The following is a 21,165-nucleotide window of genomic DNA, read 5'->3' as shown; positions in this document are numbered from 1 at the left end:
GGTGAAGAGGAAATAAAAAATGTTGACAATTACTCCTTGCCGAATCCCATAACATCAGGAGACTTTTTCATGATTTATATTTTGGCATGTGAAGAAAAATTCCACATATCCATTAACAGTCGCCCGTTCTGTACATTTAAATATCGTTTGCCATTGGAATCTTTAAGATCACTTGAATTACGCGATCAAATACAAGTTATAAAACAAATAGATCATCGTACAGTATTCCCAAATCCTTGGCCTGCTATACACACATCGGATTATTTTAAGGCCTTTAGTAATGATGCTCCCATATTGTATAGTCCTGGACATGTTATTGTAATAACTGCACGTTGTTTTGATAATAAAAAGGGACAATTTATTATCAAATTTATGGAATCGGATAGTAAACGTGAAGATTTTCATTTTAGTGTAAGATTTGATGAGAAGGCAGTGGTTCGTAATAGTCATGATAAGAATTTCAAGTAAGTGTTTTGTATTAATTAAATAAAAAGTTTATAAGTTAACAAATTATTACTATTTTTTCAAAGATTTGGTCCTGAGGAGCGTCATGGCGGTTTCCCATTTGTCTTCAATCAACAATTTAAACTTGCCATTGCCTTTACGGAAAAGGAATTCTTAACAGCTGTGGATGGTTATAATTTCTGCAGTTATGCTTACCGACAGCCAAATATGTTACAAAATCTTGTTGGTTTTAAGGTGACCTGCATAAATGGTCTACATATGCATGTCACCGGTGTGGATCACATACAAATGGGTGATGCCTTGTGCACAAGTTTCGAAAAGTATTCTAGATTTGACTATGAATGTGCCTAAATGTTTCTTTATTTTTCTTTTTAAGTAAATTTAAATTTAATTAAATAAATTAAAATAAAAAACAACTTACATTTCCTGGTGCCGTAACATCATTACAGAAGTAGCAACCCAGTTGATGACCTGGAATGCATTTTAAGTTATCGATTTCCATTTGAGCAATGCTTGTATCGTTGTCCGGCTTCCTAGCGGATCCATGACGTTGTATTAAATAACTGTCAAAACCTAAAGCAGAATTAATGACAATCTGTAAGGAAGGATATTGGGTAATACATTTTTAATCGTATATTTAGTATTAATGCGTTATGATTAAAGTATTGAATTTATATTGGTGAAAAATGTACCTTTTCATGTGCTGTTCCCAGTAAAGTGGGCAACCAACGACTTTCTCGAGAGTCTGTTAATAAAAATATAACATCATGTTCTTTAACCAACTCTTGTAGTTTATTAAGATCCTTCTCAGTTTGTTGTTTCAGAGAGTCACCAACAGTGTGGCCGGGCATAGGTATATGCATAACATGACCAGCTGAAACCTGTAATGTTCTGTTTAATTAATAATTTTTTCTAATTTTTTATTACCTAGAACAGTTTTAGAACTGAACTACATCTGAACTAGAACTGAACTAGAACTGAACTAGAACTGAACTAGAACTAACCTAGAACTGAACTAGAACTGAACTTGAACTGAACTAGAACTAAACTAGAACTAAACTAGAACTAAACTAGAACTGAACTAGAACTGAACTAGAAATGAACTAGAACTGAACTAGAAACTAACTAGAAATGAACTAGAACTGAACTAGAACTGAACTAGAACTGAACTAGAACTGAACTAGAACTAAACTAGAATTGAACTAGAACTGAACTGAACTGAACTAGAACTGAACTAGAACTGAACTAAAACTGAACTAGAACTGAACTAGAACTGAACTAGTACTGAACTAGAACTGAAGTAGAACTGAACTAGAACTGAACTAGACTAGAAAAGAACGAGAACTGAACTAGAACTAGACTAGAAACGAACGAGAACTGAACTAGAAATGAACTAGAACTAGACTAGAAAAGAACGAGAACTGAACTAGAAATGAATAGGAACTCTACTAGAACTGAACTAGAACTGAACCATAACGAATTAGAACTGGACTAGAACTGAACTAAAAATAAACTAGTACTGAAGTAGACCTGAACTAGAATTGAACAAAAAACAGACGGGCATCGCTAGTAATCACTTGGCAGATTAATAGAGTTGTCTAGTACTAGTTCTTTTTGTCTATTGTTCAGCCAATAGACTAGAACAATAATAGAATTGTAAAAAGTAGTGTTCATAGACCAGTCCATAGTAAATATACTTGTCTATATATAAATCAAAGACTTAGAAAGAATAATTCTTAAACTTACCGTGGATGGATTTATTTTTTTTAAACAATCTGCAGCAGCATCAGCTTTAAAAACATTGCCTTTAACAGCATCCTCAAATGTGTAAAGGTATTGACGTACAGGATTGGCTAAACTTACTTTGCCATTATCCACAAAAGTTATATACTTAAAACCCCAACCCTACAGAAAAAAACATTAAAAACAAAAAATCCTTCTAAACCCCAAACAAACATACCAATAACATTCTAGCCACAGCACAACCTAAAGTACCAGCACCAAACAACAAACATTTGGTACTTTTAATAACCTCCATATTTAAATCGGGTAATAAACGCCATTTCATTAGTTTCAAATTTAAATCAATGGAATTATCGGTTAAACTATTTCAAGTAAATTAAAAAAAAAAGTTTTACATAAATTATTTACCACTTTGCAAAAGAAACTTACACCTGAGGATCCATACTATCGCGCATAGAAACCATACGTGGTTGAGGCTTTTGATTTTTATTCAATTCCCAGCCTACAAATTTTATTTGATCCATTTCTTTAAGATCCAAAATTTCAGATTGTTTAATATGCCATATTAAACTGAAACCAATATTCATATGATTGCCATAGCGTAAACCCAAGAACTTAATGGTATTACCCACCAAGAAGGAACTTAAAACGAAAACAAAGTTATTAAGTTTTACTATACACATACATAATTAGTAAACTTACCACTTGTAATATATAAATGCTGCATATATTCTCATCAACCAAGATGGTTGCACAAACTCACTGTTGTCTGGGAAACAGAAATAAGTTTCCTCCAAAGGTAATTTCTCTAAAGTTTTGTAGTTATCAATGAATTCTTTTAGAGTATAAAATTTCTTATTTGTTGCTGAGGCTTGTAATACAAACAAATTTTGCAATATCCCATTGGGACATAATTTTATGGCCTCTTGTACATTGTCAAATTTCTCGCGAGAATCAACCAGTTTTGAAGCAGGTTTTTCCAATGTCAAGGTGGCAGTTAAAGGACAGGGAAATGCAAACCAATAGTAATAATTATGGTTTTTAAGATCCTTTAATTAGAAAATATATCTTTAAAATAAAGTGTTACTTTTTGTAAGACCACCACTTACCGCAAATGATAGTATAAAAAAACGTGCCAATAAACTGGGATCTTCGACTGTGGCTTCATTTTGAAAATGTTTCAAAAGTTTAATACCCTCTTCTTTTAATAGGGCGTTTTTATCGCAATTCTTAAACTCTTCTATGGTGTTTTTGTTGTAGATTGTACCATGAGATTTGAAACAATATTTCGGTGGGGTGAACTCACTGAAAATTAGTAAATTATTTTGAAATTTAATTTCTATATCAGTTATAGTTCAGTTCTATTTCAGATCTAATTCAGTTCTATTTAAACTCTAGTTCAGTTTTAGTTCAATCCTAGTTTAGTTCTAGTTCAGTTCTAGTTACGTTATAGTTTAATTCTAGTTCAGATCTAGGTCAGTTCTAGTTCAGTTCTAGTTCTAGTTCAGTTCTAGTTCAGTTCTAGTTCAGTTCTAGTTCAGTTCTAGTTCAGTTCTAGTTCAGTTCTAGTTCAGTTCTAGTTCAGTTCTAGTTCAGTTCTAGTTCAGTTCTAGTTCAGTTCTAGTTCAGGTCTAGTTCAGTTCTAGTTCAGTTCTAGTTCAGTTCTAGTTCAGTTCAATTCTACTTCTGTTTTAGTTCAGTTCTAGTTCATTTCTAGTTCAGTTCTGTTCAGTTCTAGTTCAGTTTTAGTTCAGTTCTAGTTTAGTTCTAGTTCAGTTCTAGTTCAGTTCTAGTTCAGTTCTAGTTCAGTTCTAGTTCAGTTCTAGTTCAGTTCTAGTTCAGTTATAGTTCAGTTCTAGTTCAGTTCTAGTTCAGTTCTAGTTCAGTTCTGTTCAGTTATAGTTCAGTTCTAGTGCAGTCTAGTTTCTAGAAAATGTTCAATAAATCAGTGAATTTAAAAAAAATCAACATATTGCTTTTAATTTTAGAATTTTTGCCGGAATCAATTTACGACTTAATAGTTTCTAAGCCAAAGATGTTTTGCCTTCTTAAAAATCCAAAACATCAATTAATTGACCAATTTAATTTGATTTCAGTTCCTTTGGTTTTGATATAAATTCTAACCATTTTAAATCATTTCAAAAATATATAAAAAATGTTTTATTCTCTTTCCTTGAAATTTAAAATAACATACTTTTGAAGGTCAAAAGAAACCAGACAAATCAAAATAACTTTCTTTGTTTTGCATAAAATGACACACCCTCCCACACCCAACCACCACTTTTTGTATAGTAACACTAATATTGCTCTAAACACAAACTTGAACTGATAATATAACCTGCTACAACCAAATGCATTAAAAGAGTTCACTCACCTATTAAAAGCGGTATAATCCACTTCCATTAGACATGATTTTGAATGACGGTTGGTATAGTAACCATAAATAGGTTTGGGCTTATCACTCAAACGATCCAAATCCAGCTTTATTTCAACCAATTTATGCCAAAATGTAGGACTAACAAACGATTGCAGTGGGGCAAATTGTACAATATTACTTTCACTTTCCATTGTTGTTTAAAATTGTAGAAAAATTCCTTTTTTGTTGAAATTTAATTAATTTCGCCTTTCTCCTGATTGTTGTTGCGAAGAGTAGACGAAGAAAATTGCAAATGTTGTTGATGCAGTAAAAAAAAAAACAAACAAAAGGCTTATGACAGACTTATCAGCTGACAGCTGTTTTGTTTACACTACATTAGAGAACAGAGTTGAAGATATTTTTCATTAACGGCGTTGCAAATGTGAATGTTAGCGACGGTTCAATCAAATATTATTTAAATTTAATAATTTTCAAGAATTTAACTAAAATATGGAACAAATCTAAACAAACAGGGATTTAATTCGGGAATTTAGATTTATGTTGATTTATTCTTCTATGTATTGACGTTCCTTTTTCAAATTTTGCAAAGATTGATTATTAAAAGCGTCCAGATATAATTCTGTAGGAAACTTTTAACTTTACACATACAATTAAAACACAGAAACAATTAATCTTTTGTTTTGAAAAAACTTTAATCACTCAAGCAAAGAAAATTTAAATTTATTTAAATAAGGGTTTTAATAAGTGCTTTACAATAAATCATAATGATTACGAACTAAGAAACTGATAAAATTTTAAATGTTGAAAATTAATCCTAACCTAAAAAAACTGTAGAAATTAATACTTAGTTCATTAAACAATTTTGTAGAAATTAATATATATGTAATTGTTACCGTTTATTATAATCATCATTTTATTGCGAAAATAAAGCAATTAAACGTGTTAGGGAATTTTAGCAGCAAGTAAGCCCCATTTTTTAAATCAATAAAAGTTGTTAATTGAATGTGTAAACAATAACAATATAATAGCCAATATAAAACCTTTAAAAGTATAATTTAAAGTTTTCTAATACGTATATAAAAATTCTGAAACGATATAAAAAACAACAAAATTTATTTGCATTAGTTTAATTGGTTTTATTGTAAACTTTTTTCTTTAAAATTTTATAAATTGATTTATAAATAACAATTAATTTAATAACAATTAAATAAAGTAATAGCTTAAACTGTCACCGTTATTATTGGCTTTGATAGTTTGTTTATAAGTTAATAAAATACAAATTTTATTAAAATAAACAATAAAATGGCGACCAATGTGAAATTTAAGTTATCATCAATCATTATACGTTTAACTTTTAAGTTATTTTTTTAATTAGAACTTCTCGTATAGATGGAACATTAATGACACGCATTGTATTCTAAATTCGTAATGTGAGATACATTAACCATACATACAAACATATTTCTGTGATTTTGATATTCTTATTCTCCTATTGACACCTTAGACCTGGTCCACACTGGGAAAATTTTGTTAAGAAACTTTTTTTAATTCTCTTTTCCTTAATGTGTACACATAGAAACTATAAACCAGACTATAGACTAAACTACAGACTAGTTTATATACTGTACTATAGACTATAGAGTAGACTGTAGACTAAACTATATACTAGACTATAGACTAGACTAAAGGCTAGACTATAGACTAGACTAAAGGATAGACTATAGACTAGACTAAAGGATAGACTATAGACTAGACAATAGATTAGATCATAGAACAGACAATAGACTAGACTATAGACTAGACTAAAGGCTAGACTATAGACTAGACAATAGATTAGACTATAGACTTGACTATAGACTAGACTATAGACTAGACTATAGACTAGACTATAGACTAGACTATAGACTAGACTATAGACTAGACTATAGACTAGACTATAGACTAGACTATAGACTAGACTATAGACTAGACTATAGACTAGACTATAGACTAGACTATAGACTAGACTATAGACTAGAGTCTAGACTATAGACTAGACTATAGACTAGACTATAGACTAGACTATAGACTAGGCTGTAGACTAGACTATAGACTAGGCTGTAGACTAGACTATATACTATACTATAGACTATAGTCTAGACTATAGACTAGACTATAGACTAGACAATAGATTAGACCATAGACTAGACTATAGACTAGTCTATACACTAGACTATAGACTAAACTATAGAGTAGACTATAGATTAAACTATAGACTAGACTATGAACTAAACTATAGACTAAACTATAGATTAGACTATAGACTAAACTATAGATTAGACTGTAGACTAAACTATAAACTAGACTATAGACTAGACTATAGATTAGACTATAGACTAGACTATAGACTAGACTATAGACTAGACTATAGACTAGACTATAGACTAGACTATAGACTAGACTATAGACAAGACTATAGACAAGACTATAGACAAGACTATAGACTAGACTATAGACAAGACTATAGACAAGACTATAGACTAGACTATAGACTAGGCTATAGACTAGACTATAGACTAAACTATAGACTATAGACTAGATTAAAGTCTAGACTATAAGCTAGACTAGACTAAATACAAGACTATAAACTGGACTATAGACCATAGACTGGACTATTGACTAGACTATTGATTAGACTATAGACTAGACTATATACAAGACTGTAGAGTAGACTATAGACTAGACTATATAGAGTAGACTACAGACTAAACTATAGACTATAGACTAGACTATAGACTAATCTATTGCCTAGACTACAAACTGAACTATAGACTAGTCGATTGAATTGTGTATTGATTGGACTATAAACTAAACAACAAACTAGATTATAGACTAATCCATTGACTAGACTTAACTATAGTCTAGTCTATAAACTTTTAATTCAATCTCTTCAAATCCGTTTTCTTTTTCCTAATTTTATCCAAAACTTTCGAATTCAATGCATTTGACAGACACTTAAATGGTTTACGCTTATAACTCGGATTATTAGCATTCTTTATGGTTTCACAATAAGAAAATTCCGTATTATTTGCTTCGCAAACAAATTGACATAGAGCAAAGGAGGGCGCTGTACTCAAAAGCCAATATAAAATTCGAACTCTTAAATCATCATGTTTTTGCATGCGTTCACTTTCAAATGTAATATAATGAAATTCTTTAAGATCACTTAAAACCAAAAGGAAATCTTTTTGTAGACTTTGTGACCAAAAGGGAAATAGAGCAGATATGGAACGATTAGATATGCGTGTTTTGAAATTTTCACAAACTATTGTTGCCTCTGTATAGGATTTCCCATACTCCAGACTGGGCAGTAGATATTTGCAAATGTGTTGGGCAGTAAGTTCTTTGAAATAATGAAATTTATTAATTTGACGATATAGGCAAAGTTTGGTCACCATTTTATGGAGTTGCTGTAGATGTGGGGTAGGTGCTATAGTAGCTATTGGATTGTTAGTATGGGAAGTTAGAAGGGGATTATTTACCTTATCATTGGCATCTTTGCATAAACTACTTCTACTACGTGTTGCTCTTGTGGGAGAGGCAGGAGGATTTATTTGATTAGAAGTCGTGGTGGTGGTGCTGACAGTATTTTGTGGTGGATTAGTAGGCTGTGAACCTAACATAGAACTTCTTCTTGTAGATCTCCGAGCAGGCTGTTGTTTTTGACTTTCTGTTGCTTCTTTATGTTCAGTTTGTGTCAATGTTAAAGAAAAGGTCTGCAACTGCTGATGATTCCCTTCGTTTTGTGTTTGTGTTGAGGGTAATGATGATGATAAACTTGTTTGACTTTGTTTTTGATAATTATGATCAACAAGTCTCAAGAGTGAAGTATTATTAAAAACTGAACAATTTTTTTGGAATTCTTGAGAAATTTGTATAGTGGTACCAACAGGTGGTAGATTATCCACAGATTGCTCATTTGTTACTGCATTGTCCTCCTCTATAGGAGTTAAACTTGAGCAGGGAGGTTGTTCTGAAATAGTTGTAGTTTCAGAAGCTGTTGTAGGTGCATAGGCCGGTTTGGTTTGCAAAGGACGGGTATTATGTTGAATTTGTGGTACAAAATTGGAATTTTTTATAGGTCTAACTGTTGCCACGCTTTTGCCATTTTTTACTCTGGCATAAGTCTTTTCAAACCCCCGACGTTTGGGTAGAGAAGTAGTGGGTTGTGTTGATGGTTGTGAAGCATTTAAAGTAGCTGCTTCTTGTGGTATTTCATTAGAAGGCAAAGGTACATTTAAATGTTCCATATTTGAGGTTGACTCAATTAGCTCCGGCTGTAATACAATTGAAGTTGTTGGTTCTGCCCTTAACGAACCACTACAAGTTGGTGTTTCTTCAAAGGTACTAGGAAAACGTTGAGCCTCAGCATATACTGCAAAACTTTGCAAAGATGTTTGTAATAATTCAAATTCTTGACTATTTACTTTTATTATTTCTAATTCTCTTGCGCTATCTTTTAAATTCATTTCCTGTTGTTGCTTTTCTTGACTTCCATTCTCACCGCTACTTCTTAAGCTAACATTAATCATTTGTATTACGGGTGCATTCTGTTGTTCCTGTACAAATTGCTGTTGAGTTACTGGAATTTCATTATACGATTCTGCCGAACTTGGCAGACGTTGCGCCAAATTCATAATAGAATTACTACTTTCACTATTTGCCAAATCTGTGGATAACATAAGTTCTGGTACGGCATCGCTAAATTCTATTTGAGAAGGTGGTAAATTTTCACCAACTTCTGTTGTTGAATCATCTAAATTAACTATCTCCTGCAAAAAGGGCTCACATTGCATATTACTGTTCTCATCCTCGTAGAATATTAAATCAGTTAATAATTTACTATTATTTGGCTCAGATTTTATGTCATTAGCGATAAGTTCACCCAAACATACGACTTCATCTGTAACAAATAGAAATTTGTTTTTAAATAACTTATGTTAAAAAATAATGTTTTTTCTTACAATTTTCACTATTAGTTGAAGAAGTTACATTTAATGTGTTTCCATTGTTACTGTTATTTAGGGGATCATTTGAAACTCTTGCTTCCGCCGGTAGCATTTCAATTTGTTGTTGTGTGTTGGGTAGTAGAACACAATTAAATTCTTTTATAGATTGATTTTGAGATGGGTTTATTACCGTTGGTATTTCGTCTCGAATTTCTGCTGCAGAATTCGGATCTAAACTTTTATTTTGATATGAATCATCTGGTTCTAATTCTTCTGAAATAACAAAATTATAAAACACAAATTTAGTTTATAAAGTTTTTAACGCAAAAAAAAATATTTTCATAAGTCATGTTTACTGAGAGGAATGTATTTAAGACGCAAAGATATGGAAGAATTTCGGGGATATTTCCTTTGATATGATGACGTAAGACTAGGCTATAGACTAAACTATAGTCTTTTATATAGACTAGAATATAAAATAGACTAAGACTAGACCATAGACAAGACCATAGACTAGAATATAGATTATACTATAGACTAGACTATAGGGTAACCTGTAGACTAGCCAAGACTATAGACTAGACTATAGCGAAGACTATATACTAGACTATAGACTAGTCTATAGTTTAGTCTGTAGACTAGACTATAGATTAGACTATAGACTATACTATAGACTAGACTATAGACTATACTATAGACTAGACTATAGACTATACTATAGACTATACTATAGACTATACTATAGACTAGACTATAGACTAGACAATAGACCAGACTATAGGCTATACTATAGACCAAAGAGTATAGACTATATAGTCTAGTCTAGACTATATACTAGGTTATTGGCTAGACTACAGAAAATACTTTTGACTATACTATAGACTATACTATAGACTAGACTATAGACTAGACTATAGACTAGACTATAGACTAGACTATAGACTAGACTATAGACTAGACTATAGACTAGACTATAGACTAGACTATAGACTAGACTATAGAATAGACTATAGACTAGACTATAGACTAGACTATAGACTAGACTATAGACTAGACTATAGACTAGACTATAGACTAGACTATAGACTAGACTATAGACTAGACTATAGACTAGACTATAGACTAGACTATAGACTAGACTATAGACTAGACTATAGACTAGACTATAGACTTGACTATAGATTAGACTACATACTAGACTATAGATTAGACTATAGACTAGACTACAGCCATGACTTTAAACAAGTCTATAGACATGACTCTGTAGACTGGATTATAGAGTAGATTATAGACTAGATTTTAGATTAGAATAAAGACTAGACTTAACTAGACTAAAGACTGAACTAGATTATAGACTATACTAGACTATAGATCAGATTATAGAGCAGAATATAGTCTAGAATGTAGAAAAGACCATAGACAAGACAATTGATTAGACTATATACTAGAAAGTATCCAGCTCACTAAGTAGCAAATATTTCAATCTGAAGAACCTTAAATAGTCTGTCAATCTGACAAAGGATTTAATCACATATTTCCCAAAGAAGAGTCTTTGCCATTAGGATTATTTATGGTAATGAAAGTAATCCCAATAACATGGGTAATTAGAAATTATTTACCTGTATCATTATTAATCAATGCAACATCATCTGAAACTTCGTCGGGCTCTACACAAATTTCTTGCAGAGCTGATTCATCTAACATAGTGGCATCACCTACAAATTACAACAAAATAATTTAAAAATTGTAAAAGTTTGTGCTACCAAAGGGGTAATCAGAACTTATTTCTAATTTAAAATAATCAATCATTTATAAGTCTAAAAATTTTACCTTGATCATTACTAATTAAATAATCCTTATAAAACTCCTCATTAACCAAAGGTACTCCTCCCAGCCATTTTTCATATTTCCAACAACGATTATAATATTCAATACATTCCTGTTTTAACGTTTTAATATCATCAGTATCTAGTAATTTTCCCGAACGCTTTTCATAATCAATTTTAACGCAATCCAAAATATTCGTACACGACAACAGAACAGACCAGTGTAATAATTTTGGTGAAATATACTTTAACATAGTGGAATAATCAGTGAAACGTATATTTTTCATATGCAAAAATTCACACAAATCTTTAAGGGTTATAAAGAGATTCGTAGGCCATACTACGGGAGTATCAAAGACATAACGATACATACATTCGGTTAAATGTTTATCGTTATACAATTGTTTGCCTTCGTAAATACTGGTGAGTTGTAGGAATTCTTGAAATGTTAACGATAAAATGGTGCGCAAAATCAATTGTTTAAGACCAAATGAAGTGCATAGTATATAGGAGAGAGTATTGGTCTTTTCCACATTGCGAAAGAATATACGTTTGGCTTTTTCTATTATATTATTATTGTTTGTTGGTTTTTCTGGTGATTTTGTTTCTTGATTAACAATATTATTTTGTTTTTCAGTAGCTTTAGGAGTTGTGTTCTTAAATCCATTTGTTTTAAGAGGTGTTTTTTCCTTATTTGGCTCCGTTATCGTTGTATTGCTTTTATCGCCTTGAGTTTCTTTAGCATTTTCCTTTATTGTCACCGGATATTTTAAGGCGAAATTTGTATTCGTTAAATATTTGTAGTAAAAATAACATTGCAATGCTTCATATAATTCTTTATTATTTAATATACGTTCCACAATATCTTTGTTGTTTAAGCAAAAATCATTTAAAAGTTTTTCCATAGGAATTTCATTACATTGCAAAAAGATTTCATAAGTATCAGAAGAAAAATCTATGGCATTATCAAAGCTTTGTTTAAGTTTAGTTAAAAGTTTGTGACAAAACTTTTGAAAAATTCTGCAATTAAAGAAAAATTTCTATTATCAGATTTGATTCATGGAAATTGTTAAAATAAGATATAAAATTAAAAAAAGAAAAATGATTTTCAAACTTACTTTTCGGACTTTAAATTTTTCCATAAATTTTGTGATTTTTCTTGTATCTGAGGTGTGTCTTGTATCGGACTTTGACCGCTTTTCGTGTCACTTTCCGTGGAACAAGTGTTTGAACTAAAAAATATATAACATTTTTAATACATGCTAGATTAAACTTAGACTATAGACTCGACTGTTAAGACTGTATACTATACAATAGACTCCATCCACTCTTATCAACAGTCTGGACGAGACTACAGTCTAGTCTATAGACTCGGCTATATACTAGATCATATTATAAACTTGACCACAGACTAGACTATAGACTAGACTGGACTATAGACTATAAACTAGACTAAAGACTACACTATAAACAAGACTATAGACTAGACTTTAGACTATAGACTAGACTATAGACTAGACTATAGATTATGCTATAAACTAGACTATAGACTAGACTATAGACTAGACTATAGCCTAGGCTATAGACTAGAATATAGATTTGACAATAGACTAGACTATAGACTAGACTATAGACTAGACTATAAACTAGACTATAGACTAGACTATAAACTAGACTATAAACTAGACTATTAACTAGACTATAAACTAGACTATAAACTAGACTATAAACTAGATTATAGACTAGACTATAGACTAGACTATAAACTAGACTATAGACTAGACTATAGACTAGACTATAGACTAGACTATAGACTATACTATAGACTAGACTATAGACTAGACGACTATAGACTAGACTATAGACTAGACTATAGACTAGACTATAGACTAGACTATAGACTAGACTATAGACTAGACTATAGACTAGACTATAGACTAGACTATAGACTAGACTATAGACTAGACTATAGACTAGACTATAGACTAGACTATAGACTAGACTAAAGACTAGACTATAGACTAGACTATAGACTAGACTATAGACTAGACTATAGACTAGACTATAGACTAGACTATAGACTAGACTATAGACTAGACTATAGACTAGACTATAGACTAGACTATAGACTAGACTATAGACTAGACTATAGACTAGACTATAGACTAGACTATAGACTAGACTATAGACTAGACTATAGACTAGACTATAGACTAGACTATAGACTAGACTATAGACTAGACTATAGACTAGACTATAGACTAGACTATAGACTAGACTATAGACTAGACTATAGACTAGACTATAGACTAGACTATAGACTAGACTATAGACTAGACTATAGACTAGACTATAGACTAGACTATAGACTAGACTATAGACTAGACTATAGACTATAGACAAGACTATAGACTAGAGACTATAGACTAGACTATAGACTAGACTATAGACTAGACTAGACTATAGACTAGACTATAGACTAGACTATAGACTAGACTATAGACTAGACTATAGACTAGACTATAGACTATACTATAGACTAGACTATAGACTACTAGACTATAGACTAGACTATAGACTAGACTATAGACTAGACTATAGACTAGACTATAGACTAGACTATAGACTAGACTATAGACTAGACTATAGACTAGACTATAGACTAGACTATAGACTAGACTATAGACTAGACTATAGACTAGACTATAGACTAGACTATAGACTAGGCTATAGATTAGACTGTAGACTATATAGTAGACTATAGACTGAATTATAGACTGGACTATACACTAGACTAAAGACTTGACTGTAGACAAGACTAAAGAGATTATAGAGTAGAGTATACACTAGATTAAAGGCTAGACTTTAGACTAGACTTCTCTTGTGTAGTAAATAGAAACATACCTTTTATGAACTGCCTGAGATTGCCTTGAATCCGTTTCAACTGTTGTGGCTTCCTGGTTTGTTTGCATTCTTTAAAACAATAAAATAAAAGATAAAAAGTAATAAGAATAAAAAAATAAATTAATAAAATCGATACAGCCGTTTTTATTTAAAAATTTTATAGTTAGAGTTTGTTTAAAAACTTTTACATTTCTGGTATCATATTGTCTCTTACCTTTCATTGCTCGAATCCATTCTTTCATTGACAGTTACATTGTTGGCAGCATGTGTAAGACTACTTAAAAGAAAAATTTTAATTACAAATTACATTTTTAAGAAAATAAAAAATAATAATTATAAGAATACCTACTTCTCATTTGCCGATTCATTGCATGCTGTTAGTGAATCCTGCTTAAAAAGAGCCATTACATCTTTTTCACATATTTCACACATTTTATTATATTTAAAAAGTTTACACAATAAGGATGCGCTAATATTGTACTCTATTTCGCAACTTTTCTCTTTGAGTAAACGATAAACAAATTTTTTAAAACTTTGTATTATTGCAATTTCAGATGGTTCAGGTAATATGTATAAAATATTTGACAACTGAATAAAGTCTACATGGGTGATGTAATGGAAAACGCAATTGTTATTTAGACATTGACTATAGAGAAGAAAAAAAAAGAATTCTGAATATGAACATTTTAAATATTAAAATAAAGTAAAAAACTATACCTGACCACATTAACTTGTCCTGTAAATGGTATATGTGTGGGAGGCAATAAACGATTTTCTAATATCTCTATACTATTTCGTTTATTTTTAGCATTTGTTGAAGCTGTTTGTTGGGGATTTAAATTTTCAGATTGATTTTCTTTAAACGTTTCAGTTTGCATTTCATCTATGTCCATTTGTTCTGTAGCATTTTGTCCTTTTAAGTAGAGTTTTTCTGGTATTTGATGCATTTTCTCCCTTAAATCTGCCGGACATTCATCTAAAGTTATTAACTTGCTAAAAGGTTTAAATTGTCTATTTTCCGGAGCTAAATAATAGAGAACATAAGCACGTTGTAACATATAGGGTAATTTTTTAAGACTATTATAACGTTTTTGACAATAGCCAGCAAATAATTCCGAAACATTGGTATATTTGCGAAAATCTGAAAATGTTACGGGACAACAGTGGGCATAGGGTAATAGTTCTTTATAAGATTTTTTAGTTTTTTGAGTATTTTCCTCATAATCTTGAGTTTGTTGTGCTGTAAATGGTGGTAAAAGTTAGTTTTAGAAATATATATTTAAAATGAACTTTAGATAAAATTTACTTTTTTGACGTTTTCGCAAAGGACATTTCATATCCTCAGTTGTGTTCCTCTTTAAGCTACCAGCAGAAAGTGAATTTGTTTTGTTATCTGAATCTGAACTTTCTGTATCCTTTTCTGTTTTTATGGTGATCGTAGATGTGTTTGTAGGGGATGTTTGAGATGTATTAGAGTTGTTTGAAGCTGAAAAAATAAATTGTTGAAAATAAGCAAATCGGAGTAATCAATAGACTAGATCGTAGTATATGTTTTCTATAGAAGAGTCAAATGATTTGTCTATGGACTAGGCAACATACTATTTGTTAGACTTATTGTAGTCTAGACTGGTCTTTGTCCATTTAATAATCAATGGTCTTTGTCAATGGTCTTATTAGTAGACTAGTTCTTATACTTTTTCATACACCAGTGACTAAGCCATAGTTAACAGATAAGCCAATAGATTATTCAAAAGAACACTCAACAAACTAGTTATGATACTAATGAAGAGATTTGCTCACAGACTTGTCTATAGTCTTCACAACAGACTAGTCAATAGACAAAACGATTGACTAGTCCATGGACTGGGCAATAGACACAAAGATTGACTAGTCCATGGCTTGGCCAATAGACTTGTCAAAATATGACGCAATAGGCTGGACAATAGGTCTGGTCAATAAAACTGACAATAAGCTTGATAAAAGATTAGACAACAGGCTAGTCACTAGACAAAAGGTAAGTCAAAAGTCTAGACAAGTCTGTTCAAAAGAATAGACAAAAGTCTAGTCAAAAGAATAGACTAAAGTCAAGTTAGAAGAATAGACAAAAAGGCTATACTATTTTCTACTCAAAACACTAGAAAATAGTCTAGTTAAAGAATTGACAATAGTCTAGTCAAAGAATAGACAATAGTCTAGTCAAAGAATAGATAATAGTCTAGTCAAAGAATAGACAATAGTCTATTCAAAGTATAGACAATAGTCTAGTCAAAGAATAGTCAATAGTCTAGTCAAAGAATAGTCAATAGTCTAGTCAAAGAATAGACAATAGTCTAGTCAAAGAATAGACAATAGTCTAGTCAAAGAATAGACAATAGTCAAGTCAAATGAATTGAAAAGGGGCTAGTCAAAAGACTAGAAAAGGGACTAGTCAAAAGACTAGAAAAGGGGCTAGTCAAAGCACTAGATAATAGGCTAGTCAATATACTTATACAAGCTAGTTAATAGACCAGGCAATAAGCAATAGGCTTAACAAAATAGTAGACAAGAGTTTAGCAATTAGACTAGGCTAAAGGATAGTCCCCATCTAGTAGATATACTAGACAATAGGCTAATCAATAGACTAGAAAAAAGGCTAGTCAACAGACTAAACATAATACTAGACAATAGGCTGGTCAACAGACTCAGACTAGTCAAGAGAATAGTCATTAGACTGGGCTAAATGATAGTCTCCATCTAGTAGATATACTAAGCAATAGACTAGACAATAGGCTTGTCAATAGACTAGAAAAAATGCTAGTCAACAGATTAAACAAAATACTAGACAATAGGCTGGTCAACAGACTCAGACTAGTCAAGAGAATAGTCATTAGACTACTTAATAGTCCAAGCCATTGTCATAGTCAATCGACTAGTGCATAAGTTAGGCAATAGACGAGACCATAGAAAACTCAGAAGATTGCACCATAAACTTACTAAAGAATAGTGAAGAGAACAGTCATTAAACCTATTCATAGGCTAGTCAATAGACTATTCCATAGATTAGTATATAATCTTATTTGCAGTCTAGTCTAGAGACTATACAATAGCCTAGATCAGGTTTGTTCTCAAATAACAACTAAACTTACCTTTCGTAACCTCTTCTCGACTAGCAGTTACTGCCTCCTTTTCAACCTCAACATCTGCATTAAATTCCACCGAAACAAGTTCCTCTATTCTAAAATTATTCAGTGTTGTCTTATCTATACCTTTAGGTATTTGTAATAAACGATTTTTTAAAGAACTTGGCATAGGTTTAAAACGTATAGGAAACGTTTCTCGTATGATGGGTATTAAATAGAAAGCTTGATAATAATTAAAAGCAGTAGTGTTAAAAGCTTCCTGAGAATTTTTATATTTATTAAAAAGTTCTTCATTATCTTGAGCTTTAATTTTAAATAATTTCTCCACAACTTCATCGAAATGTGTAAGTTTTTTAAATTCCTCTAAAGAAACTGGTAAATTTTTAATCTCATTAGTTGGGTGAGTTGTAGAACAGGATATAATTGTTTGTTCATTTGTTTTATTAATGTCTTTTGGCATTAATTGTTGATTTTCCGCTACCACTATAGGAGTAACATCTTCTGTTGTTGCAATTTCATTAATATTATGTTCTACTACGTCTTCTGTTGTCTCCTTACTAGTTACAGCTTTTGTAACTGTTGCTCTTAGATGTTCCTCCTTATTTCCAACACTTTCCGTTTCGTAAACATTTTTAGATTCTATATTTTCCTGGATTTTATCTGCATCCTGTTTCTTTAGGTAAAGATTTGTGGGAATTACAAAGAATTTACTTTTTATATATTCCGGACAATTGTCTAACATTTGTATTTTATTAAGTGGTGTAATTTTTCGATGTTCAGGTGCTAAATAAAATAATATATACGAACGTTGTTCTATTACACGTTGATGTTTATCATCCATATGTTTTGTTTTACATAATTCTTTGGTCAATTGTCTGATATTACTATATTTACGAAATTCCTTTAACGTCAAGGGACAACAATGTATATAGGGTACCAAGTCTTTATAGTTAAAATGTTTCGCGTTATCAGCATTAAAAATGGGAAGGGATTTGTTGGTTTCTTAAAATATAAAACAAAAATTTGTGTAAATTTAAATGTATTTAATTTTGTAATGTAATCTATTACCTGTATTGGCCATTTCTGGTTTATTATTATTGTTGTTAGTTTCCATTAGTTCGGCTTGTTTATCAGTTAAAACTATAAAAAAATAATTTTAATGGGAATTCTTTTAAATCGTTTGAAAATGATTTTTTCTTACCTTTAGTTGTAACAGCAGTTTGTTGTTCAATTATTTTTCCAATGACCGGTTTTGAATTTGTTTTAATGTTGCCGTCCGAAGAAGTTAAAGCTAAGAGGAAATTTTGTAAATTTTTTGAAATCGTTTTTAAAATTTTAATAAATTTTGAATTCAATGAAATATTTGTCATACCTTTGGTTGGAAGAGTTAAAGGCAGTTCTTTGCATTGTATTTTAACAGGTGAATTGACTTTGGCATTTGCTAGCTTTGGGATTGAACTAACATCTGGTGAACCAAGTGCTATAAAAAACATTTATGATTATTATAAGCCTAATATATACGCTAATCTATAAGTTAGTATACAGGTCAGCCTATAATCTAGTTAAAAGATAGTGTACAGCTAGTCTATGGCATATAGTCAATCCTTAAGCCTAGTATAAGATCTAGTTGCTAGTCTAGTCTTTAGTCTGGTCTATAGTCTAGTCTTTAAGCTAGTCTATAGTCTAATCTATAATTTAGTCTATAATCTATAATCTAGTCTATAATCTAAAGTCTATAATCTAGACTATAGTCCAGTCTATAGTATTGTCTAGTCTATAGTCTAGTCTTTAGTCTTGTCTATAGTCTAGTCTATAGTCTAGTCTATAGTCTAGTCAATAGTCTAGTCTATAGTCTTGTCTATAGCCTACTCTATAGTCTAGTCTATAGTTTAGTCTATAGTCTAGTCTATAGTCAAGTCTATAGTCTAGTCTATAGTCTAGTCTATAGTCTAGTCTATAGTCTAGTCTATAGTCTAGTCTATAGTCTAGTCTATAGTCTAGTCTATAGTCTAGTCTATAGTCTAGTCTATAGTCTAGTCTATAGTCTAGTCTATAGTCTAGTCTATAGTCTAGTCTATAGCCTAGTCTACAGTCTAGTCTATAGTCTAGTCTATAGTAGTCTATATTCAAGTCTATAGTCTAGTTTATAGTCTAGTGTATAGTATAGTCTATATTCAAGTCTATAGTCTAGTCTATAGTCCAGTCTATAGTCTATACTGTAGTCTATTCTATAGTCTAGTATATAGTCTAGTCCATAGTCTAGTCTATAGTCTCGTCTATAGTCTAGTCCATAGTCTAGTCTATAGTCTTGTCTATAGTCTAGTCTATAGTCGAATATAGTTTAAAGTCCAGTCTATAGTATAGACATATTCTAGTCCAGTTTATAGTCTGGTCTACAGTGCAGTCTATTCCATTTTGTAGTCTGTGGTCTATAGCAGTCTATGGTCTGAACAATAGTAACATGATGAAATGATATGATTTTCATTTTACAGTAACATTTCTATGCAACTACTTACGTTCACTATCATCTTCCACCACCTGTCCATCATCTACATCACGAACATCTTTTGCAGTCATTAAAATGCGTTGTTTCTGTTCTTCATTTTTAGATATACTGCATTCTCCTATCTTCAACTGTTCTGCAACTGCAATTTCGCCAATTGCATCTTGCACTAATTCATTGGAATTGTTATCACAAACCTTCTCATAATTTTCCATACTAGCGTCCTGCATTGGTATTGCTAATAATTTATCTTTAATTTTCTTAGGTACTGCCTTTAAACGTATGTGAGATTTTTCTCTAATTTGTGGTTTTAAATAGAACGCTTCATAATATGATCTCAAGGCTTTCTCCTTTGATTCCTCGCTATTTAACAGAGCTTCGTAGGTTTCTTGGTGGCCATTCGCCTTGACTTTTAACATCCTTTCAACCCATTCTTCATGGTAGGTGTATTTTTTGAAAAATTCAAACGATACAGGAATATTTTTAGTGGTCATGGTGTTTTAGTTTTAAAATTCCTATAGACTTTATTTTAAAGTTGGTCTGTATTCTTATAATTAATAAAATCTTGTTTCTTTGTGTGATTTTAAGTTACTTTGTGCATAATTAATTATAATTAATAAAATCTTATAAAATTTCTACAAAGAGAGTTTGTTTTAAAGAAAGACGCCAAAAATACTATTTTAGCGTCATTGCGAATGTTGTAGGGTATTGATATATCAGTTGACTTATCAGCTTTCCATAAATTGTTTTTATTATATGTAATTTGACATTAAAGACTTTTATTTTACGAAACAGCTGTGCCGTACCATACATCATATTGAATTCGTATTATTTTGAAATTTATAATTACAGGGTAGTTCAAAGAAATTTTAATTTTCAGAAAATGTTGCCAGATCTTAAAATCTCAAGAATACACACTGAAAAAATAATCCAAATTAAAGGTTGTGCAGTTGTAACAAATAATCCGAAAACAATGTGGATTTCGTCTGTGTGTTCATGTAATTTTCAAAATAATTTGATGAAATTTAACACATACAGTGGACGTCCACTAGTACGAATTATATAATGTCAGGTCTTTTCGTAATACCGAAAAATTCGTATTATTGAACAACACATTTTGTATGTTTAAATTCAAATAAAACACATAAAATATTGGATTTTTTATTTTTCATAAAAAATTACATAACGAAATAAAATATAATAAATGTGTATTATTTCAAATAAATTTCTTGTACATAAA

At 31.0% G+C, this 21,165-nt stretch overlaps 3 protein-coding genes across 10 annotated transcripts in view; 1 reads left to right on the top strand and 2 right to left on the bottom strand.

The window, feature by feature from the left end:
* The window catches only part of LOC111684869 (32 kDa beta-galactoside-binding lectin), a 3,158-nt gene extending 2,277 nt beyond the window's left edge, over nt 1-881 (top strand). For all 4 annotated transcript variants that reach the window (XM_046953480.1, XM_046953482.1, XM_046953481.1 and 1 more), the window contains 2 exons: nt 1-464; nt 531-881. The exon at nt 1-464 is cut by the window's left edge and continues 124 nt beyond it. In XM_046953480.1, the coding sequence (XP_046809436.1) occupies nt 1-464; nt 531-816 (750 nt within the window). In that variant the 3' untranslated portion in view covers nt 817-881. The remainder of the gene's footprint in view (nt 465-530) is intronic.
* LOC111684868 (ubiquitin-like modifier-activating enzyme ATG7) overlaps nt 1-4,895 on the bottom strand; it is a 10,339-nt gene extending 5,444 nt beyond the window's left edge. The window contains exons 1-8 of the mRNA XM_023447087.2: nt 4,583-4,895; nt 3,318-3,513; nt 2,911-3,257; nt 2,638-2,850; nt 2,426-2,570; nt 2,212-2,370; nt 1,158-1,346; nt 887-1,060 (exon numbers count right to left, since the gene is read on the bottom strand). Of these exons, the coding sequence (XP_023302855.2) occupies nt 887-1,060; nt 1,158-1,346; nt 2,212-2,370; nt 2,426-2,570; nt 2,638-2,850; nt 2,911-3,257; nt 3,318-3,513; nt 4,583-4,776 (1,617 nt within the window). The 5' untranslated portion in view covers nt 4,777-4,895. The remainder of the gene's footprint in view (nt 1-886; nt 1,061-1,157; nt 1,347-2,211; nt 2,371-2,425; nt 2,571-2,637; nt 2,851-2,910; nt 3,258-3,317; nt 3,514-4,582) is intronic.
* A 357-nt stretch (nt 4,896-5,252) lies between these two features.
* LOC111684831 lies at nt 5,253-20,616 on the bottom strand. 5 transcript variants are annotated; one of them, XR_006941238.1, is made up of 17 exons: nt 19,939-20,616; nt 18,795-18,902; nt 18,624-18,713; nt 18,491-18,562; nt 17,429-18,424; nt 15,610-15,789; nt 15,021-15,543; nt 14,653-14,949; nt 14,518-14,580; nt 14,304-14,372; nt 12,518-12,631; nt 11,404-12,419; nt 11,193-11,288; nt 9,589-9,846; nt 8,107-9,527; nt 5,479-5,670; nt 5,253-5,413 (listed from the first exon to the last, which is right to left on the bottom strand). XR_006941238.1 is itself a non-coding variant. In XM_023447045.2 (16 exons), exons 1-16 carry the CDS (start codon nt 20,417-20,419, stop codon nt 5,641-5,643), a joined length of 5,814 nt encoding a protein of 1,937 aa, XP_023302813.2. In that variant the 5' UTR covers nt 20,420-20,616; the 3' UTR covers nt 5,253-5,640. The 5 variants fall into 5 exon arrangements, 3 of the variants coding, with proteins under 3 accessions (XP_023302813.2, XP_046809435.1, XP_046809434.1); XR_006941239.1 differs by having other exon boundaries at nt 5,253-5,404; XM_023447045.2 differs by having other exon boundaries at nt 5,253-5,670.
* Nucleotides 20,617-21,165: the final 549 nt, after the last annotated feature.

Source organism: Lucilia cuprina, chromosome 6, assembly GCF_022045245.1.
Source record: "Lucilia cuprina isolate Lc7/37 chromosome 6, ASM2204524v1, whole genome shotgun sequence".
In the NCBI taxonomy this organism is placed as follows: Eukaryota; Metazoa; Arthropoda; class Insecta; order Diptera; family Calliphoridae; genus Lucilia; species Lucilia cuprina.
This window is presented reverse-complemented; position numbering and strand designations above follow the sequence as displayed.